Source organism: Sitophilus oryzae, unplaced genomic scaffold (assembly GCF_002938485.1).
Source record: "Sitophilus oryzae breed Bouriz unplaced genomic scaffold, Soryzae_2.0 scaffold_706_pilon_pilon, whole genome shotgun sequence".
In the NCBI taxonomy this organism is placed as follows: domain Eukaryota; kingdom Metazoa; phylum Arthropoda; class Insecta; order Coleoptera; family Curculionidae; genus Sitophilus; species Sitophilus oryzae.
The window spans coordinates 488521-510282 of NW_022147314.1; the positions used below are offsets into that span (position 1 = coordinate 488521).

Consider the following 21762-nt stretch of genomic DNA (forward strand, 5'->3'; position numbering starts at 1 on the left):
TTGTTTAGTTAATCAGCGAATGTTTTTGGCAACAACGTAAAATTTGATAAGGTATCGAATTTCATATTAGTATTTGTACCTTTTCCATGGTTTAAAACCATAGATAAAGGAAATAAATTTAGAATGGAATTCTCGGCTTCCTGGTAAAGCGTTTAATTGTTTTGGTTCGCATAAGTTGTACGGGATCTGGCGCTGGTATAGCGGTTGTAAGAACAACCGCAAACAAGAACAGAAAGACTTTTCTCTTGTCAAAGTCAGAATCTTCAAAAATTATAAAAGCTATTGAAATTTAAACCGCCCTCATTGAAAAAATACCTTAATACCACCATTAATAAAAGTGTTTAAAGCGTCCATTTTCGAAGTAATTATTGCTATCTTGTAAGTTTAATTTAAATATTATTTACTCAAACCCCTGATAATTGTGAAAAAGTGGCATTAAAAAGCTGTGTGAACTGTGAACTGCAGAAACCATCGTGGCATAAAGTCGGTTTCCAATGTTCCATAAATATTTCATGTCCATATATAAAATAAAATTTGTTATATGCAACATACTGTGTTTTATTTATAATATTAAAATAAATTAATAATAAATTTGATAAACAATATATTTGGCGACATAATTCCGGAAAAAGCCGAACCGCTCCGAAATTATCAAAAGCTTTGGTTCGCGACCGTTGCAAGAATAGCGCCAATAGATATATAATACATTGTCTTTATGAGCACTTTCCAATTTAAACTTGTTTCATTTATCTATGGTTTCAAACATTGTTTATCCGTTTTTTACGTTAAACGTGAGGTAGTTTTTTCATAGTTTTCAAATTATAAATTCTGTTTTAAAGGGAAAATTATTTTGTAGCACTCGTTGTATGCTTTTAAATTAACAATAAGTTCGGAACATGGATTGCGATGAAATTAAAAAGCAAAGAAACCGTTCTGTTAGTACCCGGACGAAAAAAACTCTAATTGCAAACATATGTGACAGATATAAGGATATATTAGGAAAATAAGAAAACAGACCTGTATCCGTATCAGAAAAAAGTGAAGTGCTAAAATTTAGATTCGTCCATTTCGTCAAAATATTTATAGTCTTCACATAAATTTTTCGGGGAAATCCATAATCGATAAGTTTGAGATATCCAAATCATCTTTCAAAATGTAATTTTTTATCAAAATCCATGTTATATATTTTTTTTAAAATAAAAACTAAATATAAAAAAGTACTAAAAGCACAAGCGCCAAATAATATGACAACAAAACACTATTATAATAATAGGTAGTGACAAAACCTCAAGTTTTCAAAACTCAAAGCACAAAATATATTGCGTAGCTAGATATTCTGTGGCCAAAAGTATAACAAATTATATCACTGATAATATAACAGATAAGTAAGTAATACAAAAAAAGAAGAAATTGTTTAGGAACTCAATAATTTGACTATACGTGATCTCTATATCCAGCAATGCCGGATAAAGTCATATGCATCATCCTAAAAAGTGATAATAAAAAAATAATAAATAATATTAGTATTAAATCCCTGCTAATATGGTAATGATAGTGATTTTTTTTAGTTGGTTCATATTAAGTGGATCTTTCTAATTTTCAAAAAAATTGATACTCTTTTTTTAATTGTTTATAATTTTCAATTTATCGACGTGCTAGCGACATTTTATATTTTTCGTTTTCTGTATTATTTTTTGATTTGTCTTTGAATTTATGACTGGTGATTTAACAGACAGTGCATTAATTTATTTACGTTTTAATGAAACTTGGCAAGCGCGAATATCGCGTTAATGGGATAATAAGAAGAGATATAAAGCGTTTTGAATTTTTAATAGTTCCTATTTGACCTAGATTTCCAGTAAATTTTAATTTAGTTAATAGGACACTTTAGGGCTGATTTTTATCATTTCATGAACTTTCATATTCTACCATGAATAGTTTATTAAATCATAAAACTATAACTTCAGAATTATTTCAGAAACTAACACAAAAATTTTAATACAGGTAAAAAAAATCATTTTTTAACTTGAACTGTCATACGTAAACATATTTCACTGACGCGACGCGACGGTGGGACCAACAATTATATTCTAATTAGTGAGCTTACTCGTTTATTTATGAGCGAAATATAGGGTTTATGTGCTTGCATCATCGACGTACAGGGTCCCGCAATAGTGCGTCGGATATCTGTCGCTCTTAGAATAAAAAACCTAGGAATTTTGTATAAGTGCAAACCTAAAGTACGTACTAGGATGTATTTTAGGAAAATATTTTAATCTATTGGATGGCTCAGAAAGGTGCGAGTGGATCGGTATAATTTTTTAAATGGAACACCCTGTATGTTATTGCATGTTTGGCTTCCTTTCAGATCACTTTATATAATCCTAAGATATGAATAAATATATTTCGATAGTTTCAGAGTTGTTAATAAATAAATAAAAAATATATATTTTCAGCCTTTAAAAAATATTAAAAATACAAGAACTCTGTCATGAAATCCAAACTATATTAGGTATTTACTTTAGATGATCTGCAGTTACTTTGCTATAAATATGGGAAATCATAAAAGATGTTCAAAATTCTACATCAAACTTTCTAAAATAAAAAAAAATAGTTTTTTTTAAGTAACACCCTGTATATTATTCTTTCAGTAGATCGAGAATTAAAAAATGAACATTTTTTGTATTTAAAGTATTTCAAAATTTTTAACGGTTTCGCAGATATTCGCCGTTATATATTTCATATGACATTTTCCACAGTAGCTTTTTTTATCAAAGCCAATGATTCAATGATTTTTCTCTCGTATTTACAGTTGAAAAAGCCATATGAAATAATACTGCGAAACCATTAAAAATTTTGAAAAACTCTAAATACAAAAAATGTTCATTTTTTAACTCTCCAACTCTTATTAGGTTTTCACTTCAGCAAAATTCTCAATTTTTTTTTATTCTAGGAGCTACAAATGCCTGATGAACTATTGCCGAACCCAGTAGAAGGACCCAATATAACGCTTGTAGCGACTGTACTCGTTTCAGTAGGCTGCTTAAATTTGTTGCTGCCATTTGTACGGTGATACGACAACCGCCATCACGTGATAAAATCGCCTAGATGTCGTAACCCAAGCAGTACTTTTGGTACTCAAAAAATAATTTTTGAGTGTACTTTCTCAGATCGAAAGATCCTTTTTTTTTGTTAGAGAAGAGGGGAAGCGATTTACCGCCGAAGTGTGGGGCTCGATGCGACAATGCGATATTAGCCGCATAATATATACCCACTAAACCCCTCTCCTATGCTAGGAGTGGATGTCGATCGCCGTGAGGCATACGGATGCATCCACTCCTACCTTTACTAGTCACTCCGTCGACGTTGAATCGCTCTAGTAGCTCGCTTAAACTTAATCTTTATTATCACAGAATCGATTATCACTGACAGGGGCATTGCAGGACAATTTACATAGTTCTATTACGTCTTGCGGCCACTACCTCGTCGACTTCAATAGGAATGTCGAGACACAGCTGGTCAACAGCCTTCCAGCAGTGCTCATCACGCAGCATAACCGTGATGAGGCTTCCCTCCTGTGATGGCTTCCGTCTCAGTTCTCAGCGCCGCATGTCGGTCGCATTCCAATAGTACGTGCCCGGCATCCTCTACATCGCCATAAGCTCCGCAGTGAGGAGAGGCAGCTTTTCCGATGCGATGCCTGTAGGCAGCGAACGTACCATGTCCGCTCCGAAACTGCACCAAGCAGTAGGTCAGTCTCCCATGGTCTCTCCGTAGCCATGGTCTCAGGTCTGATATCCAGCGCCGAGTCCATCCGCCCCGATCGCTGCTTGTAACCACTGCCTTATCTTCTATTCCACAGCTCCAGGAATTTTCCTTTTTTTGCCTTGATGGCACCTTTTTCTAACCCGTAAGATTCGCTCCTATATCTAGCTTGTAGGTCTAGAGGCATTATCCCAGCGAGCACTTGTAGTGCTTCTGTGGACACTGTCCTGTTTGCCCTGCTTACATATCCGCACCGTCCTCTGTACCCGGTTTAGAGCGTCAACATTCTTTGCCAGCTTTAGAGCGGTTTCTGCCCATGTGGGTGCAGCATACAGCACAGCCGACGCGTGTGCAGTTGCCAGCATCCTGCGTGCCCAATCGCCGGCGCCACCATCGCGCGGCATGAGTCTTGTTAGAGCTCTTGCACTCTCCGCTGCATTCTTTGCCTTTGTCTGAGTGTGGTAGACAAAGGTGCCATTTTGTCTAGGCAGACGCCCAAGTATTTAATCTCGTCCTTAATTGGCACTTGTACTCCCAAAATGTTGACCCAAAGCCCCTACCAGTTTTGTTCTGCCGGTCAGTCTGCAAACACAGGTCTTTTCAGGAGCTAGTTCTAGCCTTCTGCTTTCTATCCACTGCCTTATATTTTCAGCGGCTATCGTTGCAGGTCTCTTGGCTTCATCCAGACCTTTACCTATAAATACAACGGCTAAGTCGTCCGCAAAGGCTATCGTGTAGACGCCACTGGGTTGATCGATGGCGAGAACCGGATCATACATGATGTTCCACAAAAAGGTCCTAAAACTGACCCCTGTGGAACTCCCATACTGACTATCTTACTGTAACCACTCCCAGTAAGAACCACCCGTTTGAAGAAATAACTCTTTACGATGTTGAGTAAATATTTCTGTATTTTCCTTCTCTCCAGCTCTTCTCTAATATGTCCCATTAAACGCATTTTCACGTCCAAAGCTACCATCCTAGGTCACCCTGTGCCTGTATCCACCAGCCTTTGCGCTCTCAGCGAGCTGCAAAATTCTTTTAACAGCCTCCACGGTGGAACATCCCTTGCGAAACCCGTACTGTTCTGAGTTCAGTTCTTCATTATTGGCTGTCATATTTTCCTCCAATCTGGTATGGATTATACGCTCAAGTAATTTGCCCATCGCGCTGATTAAACAGATTGGTCGTAGGCCTTTAGGCTCTCCTGGGTCTTTTCCCGGCTTGGGCATCAAAACGACTCGTGAACTTTTCCACTGATCAGGAAAACGTCGCTCGCGCAGTAACTTTGTCATGGCCTCTGCCAGCTCTTCGGGATAATCATCTGCCAAAATGTTTACCGCCTCTGCAGGAATGTTGTCAAGTCCTGGAGCCTTGTGGATTTTCAGGGTGGCTGCCGCAATTTTTATCTCCGTTCGTTCGATGAGGGGGATACTATTTCCATCAGTTGAATCTAGCTCCCATCTAATTATAGGTGTGTCAGGAAACAGTCTATCTACCTGCACTCGAATAGAAAGATCCTAATAAAATTAAATTTATCTTTTATATTATGCCACGATTATAATATATAAAAATTACACTACTCAACAAATGTAAAGGAAAAAAAATGCGACTGATATGCTAGGAGGTTTATGGAGGTATTTGACAGAATCGTACGTATCCTAATTACGAATCTAAGTTCAAAAAATGTCCATCACATTCAAATTTTGAGTTACAGAATACATTGGTTATTTTTATTTTTTTTTTGAAATTTTCATATAATTTATACCTCGATTTATACTAAATTTTAAATAAAAAAGTTAGTTTAAGAATAACAGATTTTGTTTACAACAGTGGACTTAAAATACATTTTTATACTAAATCTTTTGAAGACAATTTTTTCGCAAATGCTAACTTTTGCTTGTAGCCCTGGTCGCTTTCCTTCATAAGAAACCAACAGTAATCTCCCATCATTACCGGATCCCATCTGCCTTGATATCGTTGCTCCATTGTTAGGATCTCCTGGCGGAATCTTTCTCTTTGCTCGTCGCTCACTGCACCTAATTTTTTGGGAAAGGACTTTAAATGCGAGTACAAAAAGTGAATTTTGAGAGACATGCGACGGCCCATTTTGTTATAGTTCTCGAGTAATTCTTTTACAAGTTTTTCGTAGGTTTGTACATTTCTGTTTCCTAAAAACTCAGAAATAATTCTTTTAAATGATTTCCACGCAGCCAATTCAACATTGCTTAATATTTGATCAAATTTCTCATCCTTCAATATTTTTCGAATTTGAGGTCCAACAAATATCCCTTCTTTCAGCTTATCATCGCTTAGTTCAGGAGACACTTGTTTAAGGTATTTAAATGCATCTCGGTCTTTAGCTAAACTTTAACAAAAATTTTCATCAATCCAAGCTTGATATGAAATGGAGGTAACAAAACTTTTTTTGGATCAACGAGGGGTATATTCTTCACGTTACACAGTGGGGTATTTGACACAGATAGTTGATCGAAATTTTTTTTTGTAGACCTTATATAAATTATTGCTATTTTCAATTAAAGAAGAAATAATATGAGCAAAATAAAGGATAATTCGTCGATTCTAAAAAAAAAAGAAAGAAAAATCACTGTTCCAGTGTTTCCACGGTCAATGCCACTAATGCCAGTAGTAATATCGCAACTAATACTACTAATGCCAAATTGTGCTATACTGCTAATGGCACTAATGCGATCGCTTTGTATACAACAATGCCATCGCGGTTTACACCTCGCATTAGTATATCACTGATTGGCAAATTAGAGGAAACCCAGAATGTTTTTCTCATTTTATCAGCAAAGTCGCAAAAAGTCGCAGTATTTTATATTACTCTATGAAAGCCCAATGTTTACTAAGTAAAACGTATATAGACAATATGCTGAATTCTTCGAAATGCGCAACTAAATCTCTAAGTATAATAAAAATGTCACAAATTTAATCAAATTTTCTGAACGCCTAACTTTTAGTTGCAAAAAAAAATCGTTAGTATAGAGAATATCAAAATAAATAATACGTTTTTGTAGAATACATACCTGCAGCTTGCTGAGCCATTTTCAATCAAAACGATAATATAAACGTAAAAAGAGCACAAGAACAACAACAATTTATAATTTTAAACATAAAATTTAGCCATTTACCTTTTATCTGTGAGAAGTAACAACTTTGACGTTTCGTTGAAACGAACGAATGCAACTAAACATACCCATAGCAACGCCATTCATGGCAGACATGATTTAACTTATCATTTATCTTTTTTTGGGAAATCTTAAACACATTTGCTTTTTCGAATTTCGATCTCCTTTTTCATGCTAATACCCCACCGTGCGTTAGTTTGGTTTGGTTTGGCTCTTGTGCTTTATCGTGGCTTGGTGTTGCTCTACTGTACCAATGACACAGAAAACAGCAATGCTTAGTAAATCCACCCTGAAGCCCTAGTAACAATCCTATGACTTTTAGATCACCACATATTTGCCACTAAGCCTCATAGTTTATTGCATTTAGAATCAGAGACATACTTTCGTACGTTTCTTTCATGTCGACTGCAGACGGCCTTTTGTTGCGATTATGAAGCAAAACTGCTTTTAAACTTATTTTTGAAGAGTCTGTCTTTTTTAATATGAACAAAAATTGGGGGGGGGGGGATTTGACACATGCTGTAATTTAGCCCTATAATTTGATTTTAATTATTTTTTCCTAAAAAATGGTAACTCAAAAATCTTACGTGTTAGGAAATTTTTATTATCATTTTCGGTTTTAGCAACCCAAAATTACCAAGAAACAGCCTCTGACATCACAGTCGCAAAATTACTGTACACTAGTATTATTTTTGATTACATTTCTTATTAAAATAGTAGTAGGTACTTAATCCTGCAAAAAGGTAATTTATTTCTGTCAACAAGTTTTAAATGGTCCCATACAAATGTCTCCTATAATACTCGAATCAATAGCAAAGAAATCCCTTTGAAAACGCTACGGTCTTATGAATGAGAACTGTCACTTCTCGAAAGAGTGGTTCGAACACTATGGATATCTGCGTCGACTTACGTAACCCTCCAATCAATCTGTAAGTTTCTTTCTAGTGGTGTGATAGATGAGAAGATCGGGCAAACTTAATAAATTGGAAATATCAGATTCAAGCTGTTCGTTTGCTGAAGTAATTTGTCGGTATCGACTATTTTTGTTGGCCAGGAAAACATTTGGATGTTTATTTTGTAGTTAAGAGTCAAATTTAGGAAAAAATACATTCATATAATGTAAAATAAACTTTGAACAAGGTTAGTTAGTTTTACAAAGGTTAGTTAGACCTTGTTTTTTTAATGTTTTAATTAATTCTTAGTTTCTTAATATTTTTTTTTGGATTACCTTTATTTTACATAATTTATCAAGAAAGTATAAATGTGAAGTGGTAACCTAAACAAGCGATACCAATTAAACTTTTAGTTACGTAATCGAGGGCGCGATTTTTAAATTCATTGTTGCCATGAACATATTCGGCGTCGGGTTGCTAACTGGAATTTAAATTTCCCGCTGGTGATTCATGTGGTAGCTCTGCTGTAAAAAAAATGTCAAGTCGCCATATTCATTTATTTATTTCCTGACATTGTCATTCGTTTTCTATTACGAGTTTTTGGTTTAAGTGAATTTTGTTGTGTTACTTTAAGCTTAAACATTTTTACTAGCAGACCTTTTACAATTAGAATTTAGAATGAGTGGGAGGGGAGTTAATCACTGCGACCTTACAGATCTATTGTGTCCCCCTTTCTTGAGTTATAACTCATCATACAGTCCCAGGGCTTTGACAAAAGCCAGTATCTGGGACGGTTTTACAGAGGGTAGTTCTCTATTTCCAATATCAGTCGTACCAAAGTACATGGCACGAATGGTTGCCGTCTCGGCGCACTCAGTGATGAGGTGTTCTGGTGTTTCCCCATTTCCCAACAGAATTTGCATTCGCCGTTTCTTCTTAGTTTCAATCTACTGAGGTGTTCATTCAGGAGACAGTTAAAAACCCCGTGACAAACCGAAGATTGTTCTTACTTAAATCCAGGAAGATATTTGATTTTTCTTGGTCGTAAGCCCTCAGAAACTTCTTCGAGTGTCTTAGACCATTGCAAGATTCCCATTGCAGGTTGCGGATGGAGTCTTCAAAGTTCTTGAGTTCCGCCTTTAGTTGGTTACCACTTGGGAAGCAGAACGGTTCTAGTCCAGTTAGTGGAGTGTTCGCTCCTTTTCTAGCTAGATCATTTGCTTTTTCATCGCCTTCTATCCCTTGGTAGTAGGATTTTGTTTTCTTTGCCTAATTTATTCAGCTTCTCTATGCATTCTTTGACCAATTTCGAATTGATTGATACTGAGTTGATCGCTTTTAACACTACTTGACTATCAGATAAGATGGCTATTTCTTGTTTCCGATAGTTCCTATCTAAGATAAGTTGTACGCATCTTTCGATAGCGTAGATTTCTGCCTGTAGGATGCTAGGGTAGGTGCCCATTGGTTCGGAGTATTTAGTTTTCGACCGAAATACTCCGATCCCTGTTCCCGCACTGGTTTTGGAGGCATCACTATACCAAGTTATCGTATGGCCTTTTAATGGCTAAGCAGACGTTTCTCTCTTCCAATCCTTTTTATTGATCAATACTACATTGAGATGTTTCTCAAAGTTGTACATTTTTGGCATATCATCTCTTTTTAGAAGCGCTTTTAGTGCAAAGTGTACAAGACAACATGTGTACAACTCATCGTAACCTTACTAGAATATTTTGAACGCAAAAGCGATAGTAATGGCCCTTTATGTCCCTTAAGGAGGTGAGTTTTGTTGATGTAAATATACAGGGTTGTTCACCACATACGACACGGAGTATTGTAGTTAAACGATTAGATTTTTAGAAATTGTAAGTTTTGGATTGGTTGAAGGACTATTAGAGCTACAATTTAAAAATATTTTTACAATATACAGAGTGTCCCAAATCAATAAAAAATATCAAAGTTGTATTTTTTTAAATGGAACACCCTGTATATTATTACATTTTTAGTTTCTACGATTAAAATAAAAGTAAATTTGATTAAGGTTTATCACCCTTAAACCTTACCGTTTTTGAAATATTTTCAATTTTGTGAAATTGCAGTAAAAATTTCAAGGCTTCATTTCTCCAAAGGTATCAAAGTTTTTAATACTAAATATTTACTAAAGTTTAATTATTGATTAGTTATTGTGTTGCAATAATAAAAGTAATACTACTTCATACAGAGTGTCTAAAAATTTATTTTAAATAATTTCTAGCTTTAAACGGTAATAACTTGTTTAATTTGAATGGAACACCCTGTATATTTTAGGAGAATCAGATGCACAATTTAATTGTCCATCAAATTGTATTATACCATTTTTTACCTATCTCTTCAAGTTTTCGTAGAAAATGCGTTTTCTAATAATTTAGACCTCATTTATCAATATACCTATGGAATATTGACATTTTAGATTGTTTTTAAAAAAACTTTTTAAAATAACAAATGTACAAAATGTACAGGTGCTAAAAATGATAATATTACCGGCCTATTTGTATACAAAAATAAAACTATTTAAATCTTTATAAAAGACTATACCATTAATTAAATATACCATCAGTATTTCCGCCCAAATATTAATTAATTACATATTTAATTGTGTTAGTTAATAAATTATTCTAAATAAATGGGGATTTGGAATCAGAAATCAATATAATAATAAGTTATGAAAATGAACATCTCTGTTGTTATAAATAAGCATTCGACAAAAAATGAAATTAAATTTTTAAGGTGTTACTTTTTCCCACACTGTCTAATATACATACAAAATTCAAAATTTTTAGTATTTGGAGCAATTATTATTAATCATTGCAAGCAGTCCATTAATGTAGTTTGAATACTGGAATCATATTAATTGGTCCTTTCTACAAATATTTAAACTTTTTTTTTATTTTTTAATGACATAAACGAACTATATCGACAATATTGGTATCTGTACCCTTTAAAAATTTGTTACATTTTTAAAAATAATCTAAAATGTCAATATTCCATGGGTATATTGATAATTGAGGTCTAAATTATAAGAAAATGTATTTTATACGAAAACCTGAAGACATGGGTAAAAAATGATATAATATAATTTGATAGACAATTAAATTGTGCATCTGATTCTCATAAAATATACAGGGTGTTCCATTTAAATTAAAGAAGTTATTGCGGTTTAAAACCGTTATTATTTAAAATAAATTTTTAGACACTCTGTATAAGATAGTATAATTTTTATTATTGCAACACAAAATTTAGTGAATAGAAATACTTCAATACAATATTTGGTCTTAAAAACTTAAATACGCCTAGTATTTTGACAAAAACCTAAATATTTCAAAAACGGTAAGATTAAAATGCGGTAAACCTTAATCAAATTTACCTTTATTTTAATCGTAGAAACTAAAAATATAATAATATACAGGGTGTTCCATTTAAAAAAATACAACTTTGATATTTTTTATTTATTTGGTACACTCTGTATCTTGTAAAAATATTTTTAAATTGTAGCTCTAATAGTCCTTCAACGAACCCAAAACTTACAATTTGCAAAAATTAAATAGTTTAGCTACAATACTCCGCGTCGTATGTGGTGAACAACCCTGTATAACTGATAACTGCTAGCTGAAATATGTAAAAGTGGACAGAAAGTTTATTTGATATGATCTATACTATATATTACTTCGTAAAAGGAAATTGGTTATTTTATATATTATCATATAATTGGACATTTTAGTTATCGCTCGCTTGTTTTTGTGTTACGTATAAATTTATTATTTCGTTATTTTCTTCTATTGTTGTATCAGACGTTTAAATTATAAAAATATTAGTAATAAAATTATTTTTACTACGGATTTCATCAAAATTTTACCAATAGAAAATTAACTATTTCAATTAAAGTCGAAAATAAATTTTAAAAACCAGAAGAATAATATATTTCAAAAAAATGAAATAAGAAGTGAGAGAAATCAATTCTTGTAGAACTTTAAATTGAAGTAATAGAGAACAAAAGAAAAATGAGTTATGAGTTAATTTTTAAATGTTGAAATGAAAAATTAAAGAGTTGAAACTGCGCTTGAAAATATATAGAAGCTACTACCTATATCTTTTACATATTTAATGTCGAATGAAAGTTAACTTTATTAAAAAGTAAGGAAAATTTAAAGAAAGTCAGAAATTTAATAAAATTACATTTATTTGTCGTAATAATCTCCTATTCAGTGTACTACATAAGTTTTTAATTGAAGACTTAAAGTTTATGTAGTTTTTTTACAGTATTAATTTAAATCAATTAACCGTTTCCATTTTATACTTTGGTTATACATTTTTAATTGCTGTTCATTTCTAAGGTTTTCCCCCATTTCTGCGTCGTCTATTTAAAATATATTTTCCGAATTTTTTGCATTATATTGCCCAAGATATTTATTTATATAAATAAATATATTTGTAAAAAAAACACAAAAAAACATGCAGAATTTGATGTATTATAATGTAAAGGTCCTGACATTTTGAATGACGTAGGTTTTGGCATCACGGCAAAAACGTTCAACTGCAAATATTAAAAACATTTTTGACCTTTTTTTCTATCCTATTCTATATTGACGATCATTCAAAAAGATGTAAGTTCAAAGATTGGTTGATATAATATATACAGAGTGAGTTTACAGTTGAGGGTTGGAACCTTTGGTGTTACACAGCAAAATAAAAACACTAAATCACCACAATACACCAAAACACTTTTACTTTTACACTGGACGCGCGTTTCGCTAACCATGTTAGCATCATCAGCAGATGATTATAAACTGAAAAAATATAAACTGAAAGCAAAAAGCTTTCAGTTTAAATGCTTAAATAATGCTTTCAGCAAAAAAATATAAATAAACACTTTTACTTTTACACTGGACGCGCGTTTCGCTAACTATGTTAGCATCATCAGCAGATGATTATAAACTTTCAGTTTATATTTTTTCAGTTTATAATCATCTGTTGATGATGCTAACATGGTTAGCGAAACACGCGTCCAGTGTAAAAGTAAAAGTGTTTTTGTGCATTGTGGTGATTTAGTGTTTTTATTTTAGAGAGTGAGTGTTAAATAAGTGAAAATATTTTCAGGGCTGGTAGATCTCGATAAAAGAAACATTTTTTCGTTACCGTTTTTCAAATAAATCTAAAATAACAGAGATATTTTACTTTGAAAATTTCCGAAAAGAAAAATTTTTTGCTAAAATTTTGAGAACCACTGGATCTTTTCTGGTTTTTCTTTCTTGTAGATTTAATCTACTACCTATGTTGCCATATTATCAACAAATTATATTTTTTAACTAAAAAGTAAAAAAAAATCCAATTTTTTTTTGGAAAAATTCAATATTTTTTAAAAAAAAATTTTCGCGAAAAAACCTCATAATCGTGTTTCTGGAGTCGAAATCTACTACCCCTAAAAATATTTGCATTTATTTAAGACTCACTCTGTATAATATTTATATTATAAATTTAAACGCGTAATTTTCTTGTATATCTTTATTTATCTATTTGAAAGTAAATTCAGTTTAGCAGTATGTACTAGTAGGTATTGTTACGTTTTTTACAGAACATTAAACATCTTGGTAAATATCGTATATTGTTTTATTAGGAATAAAAATGATACTTTTTGTGGTGAGGCTGTACAGGCGAGGCACAAAACGTCATTTTTACTCCGAATAAAACATGCTTTTTTTCGTCACAAATAATTTTTTAAACAATTCTAAACGTTCCAAATAATATATAAAGATTTAAAAGTATCAGCTTGTAAGTAATTATACAGGGTGGTCCGAACTGTATTCCGGAAACTTCGGCAGCATATTCTGCAGATAAAAATAATTAAAAAAGTTCGTATAAATGTATGTTCTAAAATGCTTAGTTTCGGAGATACAGGGTATAGAAGTTTCATTTTTATTTCGATTTTTTCCAAATAATTTCTGAAGTAACGTCAATATTTGGATGAAAATTGGTATCTGGGAGTTTTTTTGGCATGAGAAATTTGATTTTGATTTGACTCCTACTAGTAGAGGGCGCCACCTACATATTTTTTAACTAGTTTGAAGAGTAATAACTTTTCGACCGTACCTGAATAAAACTACTGACTAAAAAAGTGTACATTTACGATGTTTTTTACCTGAAAAAGGTCTCTTGGTAAAAATCGCTACGAGTAATGGTTTTCGAGATATTTGGAATCGAAATTATCAATACCTGTCATCATTGACATAAATTAACATGTTGACTAAATAGTTATTAGACTGAAATCATAAATTTGAAATGTTTTTGTGCCAAAAGTTCAACAGAAACTGTCTTATCATCATTTTTTACAGTAAAAAATATGACTAATTTAAAAAATAAACATTTTCTATCTACTCTAATAAACTATCTACTCAACGTGTTTGTTTTTCGTCAATAATGACATGTATTGTCTATTTCCATTCTAAATATCCTAAGAACAGTTGCTCGTAGCGATTTTTACAAAGAGATATTTTTTACGTAAAAAGTCACAGAGATGTATATTTTTTCGATCGGTAGTTTTATACAGGTACGGAAAAAAAGTTATTACGCTTCAAAACAGTTAAAATACATGTAGGTGGCGCCCTCTACTAGTAGGAGTCATATTGTCACCAAAATCAAATTTCTCATGTCAATAAACTCCCAGACACCAATTTTCATCCAAATATTGACGTTACTTCAGAAATTATTTAAAAAAAAATTGAAATAAAAATTAAAGTTCTGCACCCTGTATCTCTGAAAGTAAGCATTTTAGGACATACATTTATATGAACTTTTTTACTTATTTTTATCTAAAGAACATGTTGCCGAAGTTTTCGGAATACAGTGCGGACCACCCTGTATATTGAGAAAGTATGGATACGGGGGGCTCGTTGAATTTAACACTTTATGTCAGTTTAATAATATATTTTCGTACTTTTATTCTTAGGCGCAAAATTGCTTTACTTTTATGCCTAGGCGTTAAAACAGCTTTTTTATATTGTCAATTAGGTCGCAAAAACTAATACTTTTGTGACGTTTGAAAAAAAAGTAATTATTACATGTTTCTAAATAAACCATGCATTTTCTGCCTTCCTTTTGCGACTTTTTTTGGAATAATTAGGCTACGCACTGACATGAAATGTTTTGGTCGGCCGACTATTTAGTTGCAAACGTGAAAACAATACATTCTTATGGAGCCGATCGGCCGATTACTTGATTGTAGTAGTCGCGTACCCTCGCTGATAGACAATTTTTAGTCGGTCGACTATTTAGATGCAGGTTTGTAATTAATATAATCTTATGAGGCTGCGCTCACATGCATTCACATAGTCGGCCGATCGGCTCCATAAGAATGAATTGTTCCCATTTTTGCAACTAAATTGTCGGCAAACTATAAATTGCATTTCAGCGCGTAGACTTATTGTTTCGAATTTCGCTTTAAAAACTTAATTTACAGAATTCAAGGTGTCTTATTTTTCAGAGTGATACATATTATTTAAAAATATGCGATAATTGTTTCGAGTAGTTTTTATATCGTTATAAATCTTCATTTCCTTAAAAAGTTTTTTTTTCTTTCCAAAGTAGTATACCTACAATAATTCAAATGATAAGACTATAAATATATTAGCGTACTGTTTGTATCACAATCTTAGACTATATAAAATATATCTTTCTCTATTCAAGCACATTCCATAATAAAAAGAAGCAGGCCTATTACCAAACAAAAACTAAAAATAACTAAATACAAACCCATTCCTTTGTCAAACTCCAGTCAGCAATCTGATAAAATCAACCTTTCCAACATCGTGCGTATTGGAAAAAATAAATGAAAAAAACTGGCAATCATATTTTCTAAAAGAGCAAAATTGTTTGGAAAAAGCAAGCCAATTCCAAAAAAAAGTCGACAATATGTCGCAAACGTGACTATGGAAAAAGCGCGTCGACTACATTAGAGCAGCGGAAGTCCTAGACAGGGTTGGATAATTTCTATATTATGTGTAGGAAATACTATATATTTATTACAGAGAAAAATAACAAATGTAGTAATAAATGTAGTCAATAATACAGTAAATTTATGAATATTATAATTATTTAGAAGTTTATGTAGTAGTAATGTCTATTTTTTTATTGATTCAGTTCTAACAAGATTAAAAAATGTCAATGTTTTTGCAAACCCTAAGATTTGTTGTTTATTGGTTTGCTTAATTATAATTTTTTCATATTGTTTCTCTCTCAAAGATCAAATGACTTAATAAGAATAAACAAAAAATTTATCTTTAAAACTTTGGAGATATCATAAGAAAACGTTATTTATTTGCTTTTGGACTATAAAATACCAATTTTAGACTTTCTAATATTAATATCTATATTTTTTATCAGGTGGTAGTAAAATTTTAAGGATTTATTAAGATTTAGATAAAAATTTAATATCGCTTTGCATGCATTTTTGTTTTTATCCTATCAATTTATTATGAACAATAATTGCAGATATCAAAAATATAATTAAATGTTATTTGTAAAGCTTTGATTATTCTATCAGATGTAAAATAATTGAAGGCATTATTTTTAAGAAATAATTTTTTAAATTGATATTGCTCCATTAGGGTTAAGAATGCAAAATTAACAATATAAATTGCTTTAGAGAATAAACAATCTTATTTTTACATTAATGTACGAAATTTAGTGGCTTATTTTGAATTACTTTTGAAAATTGAGGAATTTATACTTTTTTATAGCACGTTTTATAGGAATCAGTACATAACATATACAGGGTGAGTCTTAAATAAGTGCAAATGTTTTCAGGGCTGGTAGATCTCGATAAAAGAAATATATTTTCTCTTTACCGTTATTTAAATAAGTCTAAAATAACCGAGTTGTTTTACTTTGAACATTAAAAAAAAAACGTTTAGGTTTAACGCAGAAGTGTTTACAAAAAATAATTATTTTATTTTGTAGATTTTCTTGCAGTGCAGTGGCGAAATACCCATACAGGATTTTTTTGGAAAGATTAAAAAAAAAGAATTTTGCTTAAATTTTGAGAACCACTGGATCTATTGTTTGGTTTCTGTATTATAAATTGAATCTACTATCTATGTTGACTACCTATATTTTATGTTTTTAACTAAAAACTAAAAAATTTCCAAAAAAAATTTGAAAAGATTCCAAATTTTTAAAAACACTTTTTCGCGAATAAAACCTCATTATATTATTTATTTTATTTTATTATTAATAGGGTCGATATTTTACCTTAAAAATATTTGCACTTATTTAAAATTCGCCCTGTATAGCATTTATTTAGTAAAATTCCTATCTGTGGGAACATACTAGAAAAACAATAGACTGATATTTACATTTGTTATTCCAAAATATTAATAATATTTAGCATATATCTTTAGCATCACAGAGCAATGTTATTGTTATTCTATTATATATCAATTTATGAAAAAAAGTTTGGAGTAGATATAAATAAATATTATAATTTTTTTTATTTTTCATTAGTAGAGTGTTTTTATTACTAGTAGAGAATTTTTGAAATCACCCTGTTAAAGGAAGTTACAAAAAATACTACATTTATTACATTATTTAAGATTAAGCATCTTTAATCGTCTGAAATAATTTATATTACCGTAGCATATTACAGTGTAAATCCTTATACAAACAGCCATTTTGATTGATTATTAACAAAACAATTTGAAACTAAATTTAATAATGTGTTTATTCTGCTCTCTGTATTGTTTGTATAATTTTTATATTGCTTTAATTATATTTTGTGTGGCTGTAGGTTAGATAAACAGGCTATTTGGGTTTTTAATTTAGCACTGATTTTCGCCTTTTTGTAATTTTGATAATATTAATGTTTTCTTTAGATTACTTGTTTACTTAATATTGAATTGCAAATAAAGACTTTTATTATTATTTTTATTAAATTTTATAAAAATCGTGAAAGTAAATTTCAAGTTTTTTGAAAGAAGTCTGGATTTTTCGTCACTGGAAAAGAAAGCTACACACTAAAGAATGTTAATTTTTACTTTAGTTCTTAGCAGATATGCTATTATCGGCTATATCGGCTTAAAACTAAAGTGTTCTTTAATAGTCTTGTTTAGATATTTTAAATATTTTTTTGGTTCTGATGACCAGAAGAGAATAAATATACCTCCTGACACGTTAAGCATTTTTTGTCGTTTAGGAAAATTCGTTCCATTAGTAAAAATTCACTCACAAGCTGGTTTCCGTTTGGATTCAAAGCAATGGTGTTTACAAAAAAGTAACTATTTTATTTTGTAGATTTTTCATCCAGTGGTGAAAAATCTAGACTTGTTTCAAGAAATGAACGCGCCACAAAGGTCTACACATTATTTTTAAATTTAAAGTTATTCGAAAAAAATAATCAAATAAGGTTTTGTATAACGATTTCCTTGCCATCCTACAGGCGACATTTTTATTACACAATATATTTTCTACGTAGAAAATACAATTTGCTACGTACAAAACTTGCGTAATATATTTCCAATTAAGAAAGAACCGAACCCTGGTCCTAGGACATCGCCACCCATCGCCCCTCTACGAATACCTACCCGAAAAAAATTTCGGGGCACGACCCGCGTCAACACGTCATGGAGAAAGGTTTTTCCATAGTTTAATACGTCCATTGCGGCGTCGAACGATACCTATCGCTGGGGGAAGGGGAAGTCGGCCTAGAAGCAAACATCAAAAAAAGGACATCAATAACAAACACTACGACACATAGGTACAACAAAAAGGAGAACGGGTTTATTTTATCGTCTTTACTATATCATACTATCGATAAAAATGTGTAAAAAATACAAGTATGTTTATTAACGCTGTGGCTTTATTAAAATTTGATTTTTAATATAACAGATATGGATCAAAATTTAAATCAGTTTCAAGAGCTCAGTATGTGATAATAAACGTTATACAGAAAAAAAACAAAAATAGTGCGTGTTTATACTTTGTAACGGCGGATATATGTATCGAGGATGAGGTTAACATAATATTATAAAGTGCGTATCATATAATAAACAATTGTGATATTCATGTTAATATTTTTCCATTGTTGCGGCAGAAATTGGTTTAAGCTCATTAAGTTAATAACTTTTATTTACAACCACATATGTAATACTGACATTACCGACTTTTAAAAAATTTGGAAGTGTCAAATTATCTACATTTCTTCCCTCATCCACTTCCCTCACCCATTTCCCTCACTCGCATCATTTTTTTATTTCTTGCCTCATTTAATTAAGCAAAATATTCTTGTAACATCTTTATCAAATACTTATCTAACGTCAACAAAAATAAACAAGAAGATTAACAATAATAATTGAAGATTTTAATACATTTATTGTTGAAGGTAAAAATGTAAAAGGTAAAAAATTCTTTGGCTTAAAACCAACATTCTGGCGTTTTAAAAAAGCGACAAGTTTGTGTTATTTTGATATGTCAGTCTTTTCCCTTAATTCTAGCATTGTCCGTATCATGCTGTACGTAGCCCAAATAGTAGATGGCTTTTTCTACCTTGCCATGTCGCTAAAATATATCATCAAGACTGTCTCCGAAGCAATATTCTTAGCATTTCTTTCGGCACATCATTTTTTGTACTTTCAATGCTATTTCATATCGTCCCCTACTTTTCTCTGGAAGTAAACTGGCTTCTGCTCTTTTTTCAGCTTCTGTAAGTTCTGGCGGAGTACCAATATTAAAGTAGGCTTCATTATCAGAACTTTCCGACAATATTCTGGCTTTCTATTTTATATAAATTCGAAAAAGCGAACGAGAAATTCAAGACTGTCACTCAGTTGTTTGTTTTGCTGTTCAAGGTTTGCGCCATAACAACCACTGGTACCGGTAACTATAGATATGGAAATGCCAAAACAGAAAACGAAAAATTTTCGCATATGTGTTTTTTTTTTCAAAATAAAATACTGTCCCTATTTTTTAGTTAATGATGTGGTTGTAAATAAAATAGTATACAAACCTCGGAGGAAAGTTTTCATTATTGTCTCGACAGTAATGAAACACTTCTCTCCTCGGTATGTAATACACTATTACACCTTTTTCCTTTTTTTAAATCTATTTTCCTTATTCTCTTTTTTAAATAAAAAATTACAATTTTTTGTTAAAAAAAGTATTTGGTTAATCTTGAAACTATTATTAATATCGTGATTAGATAAGAGTATAAAGTGACTCACTAGTCTGAAACGTTTCCAAAATGATTTTTCAAAACAATTTAAAACGCTTTACGGACAAAATATAATTTTTAAATTATACTTATTACTGGGCAAATTAAAAACCCAGTAGAGTAAGTAACCAACCAAGTTACCAATTTAGAACCCCTTTTTTATCAACTTCGTTTGAATTTTACTCATCTGATCTTTTAACTTCCTGCTGCTGATGATAACATTAAAATAACTGATGATCTTATTGATTTTAACCTTACAATAATTAAATAATGTACCTACATTGCTATAAAAAAAATTGAAATATAAATCTGAAAAGGATCCTTTGTTTAGAAAATAATGTCTCATCCTAAAAAGAACTTTATTTAATTTTAGCAACAACTTAGATTCGCATAAGATAGTTTGATATAGTATGGACGATATACAGAGTGAGTCTTAAATAAGTGCAAATGTTTTAGGGGTATATATTTCGACTCCAGGAACACGATTATGATGATTTTTCGCGAAAAAAAATCAAAAATTTTGAATTTTTTTTGAAATTCTTTTAGTTTTTAATTAAAAAACATAATTTCTTGATAATATGGCAACGTAGGTAATAGATTAAATTTACAAGAAAGAAAACCCAAAAAAGATCCAGCGGTTCTGAAAATTTAAGCAAAAAATCATTTTTTTTTGGAAATTTGCAAAGTAAATTATCTCGGTTATTTTGGACTTATTTGAAAAACGGTAAAGAGAAAGTATGTCTCTTTTATCCAGCCCTGAAAATATTTGCACTTATTTAAGACTCACTCTGTATATGTAAATTAATTGATATGGTTATTTGATAAGAACGTGCGAGGTTCATAGACAATAAGGATTATTACTAGTAAAGTTTGTATAGTTAGGGTTACACAATAAATGAATATTACATTAAGGATACAATAAAATACTTACAACCATCTTTGTATAGTTAGGTTTATACAATATAGGGCTATTAGAATACAATACAATATTGACTACCATCTACAGGCATCAATTAATTACTTTTGTACAAATATGTGATAAAAAATTGAAAACATTAGATTTAATGAAACGATAGTCAAGCATACGTGCAATTTACATTAATGGTCTTATGTAAATCACATAAGAACATTCTCACATTGGAGTAATAATTAAGACATTTTATTTAATCTAAAGTTGGGGCAAGTATGGATTGTCCTATTAGTTTGTAACACAATAATTATATTTCATAGCCTTTTTATATAGTAAAATGTTATTTTAATAAGAATATTATTTATAGTTTATTTATTATTATTTTATTAAACAATTTACTAGGGAAAATACTAACATTTTTCTATACTATTTTAAGTTAAATATAGTTTTTGACTCAAAACATTGGAATGTCATTTCCAATGTTTTAAATCAAAATAACAGTGATTAAATAAAATGACAACGATGTTCATTTCATAGCCATCCCTGACCCGTTTTTTTCGATCATATTATATATATTTATTATTTTTTTTGGTTAACTTCCATTGGACAATAGATATACCAAATTGGTAAGAGTTTTACCTTAATATTTATTGTAATATTACCAAGTAATATATATACAGGGTATCCCAGAAATAAGTGCAAGTATTTTAACTGGTAGTATAGTTCAACCACATAATGCCTATGAGGTTTTTTTCGCGTAAAAGTTTTTTTTGAAAATCCGAAATTTTTTGGATTTTTTTTTAGTTTTTA

At 31.1% G+C, this 21762-nt stretch overlaps 1 protein-coding gene across 3 annotated transcripts in view; it reads right to left on the reverse strand.

Annotated features, from left to right (window-relative positions):
- LOC115888295 (calexcitin-1) overlaps positions 1-21762 on the reverse strand; it is a 233935-nt gene that overhangs the window by 64602 nt on the left and 147571 nt on the right. The window contains exon 1 of one of the 3 annotated variants that reach the window (XM_030907972.1): positions 18418-18531. The exons of the other annotated variants lie outside the window; for them this stretch is intronic. Coding sequence (XP_030763832.1) covers positions 18418-18492 — 75 coding nt within the window. The 5' untranslated portion in view covers positions 18493-18531. Of the gene's footprint in view, positions 1-18417; positions 18532-21762 lie in introns of those variants that run through there. 3 annotated transcript variants of the gene reach the window in all.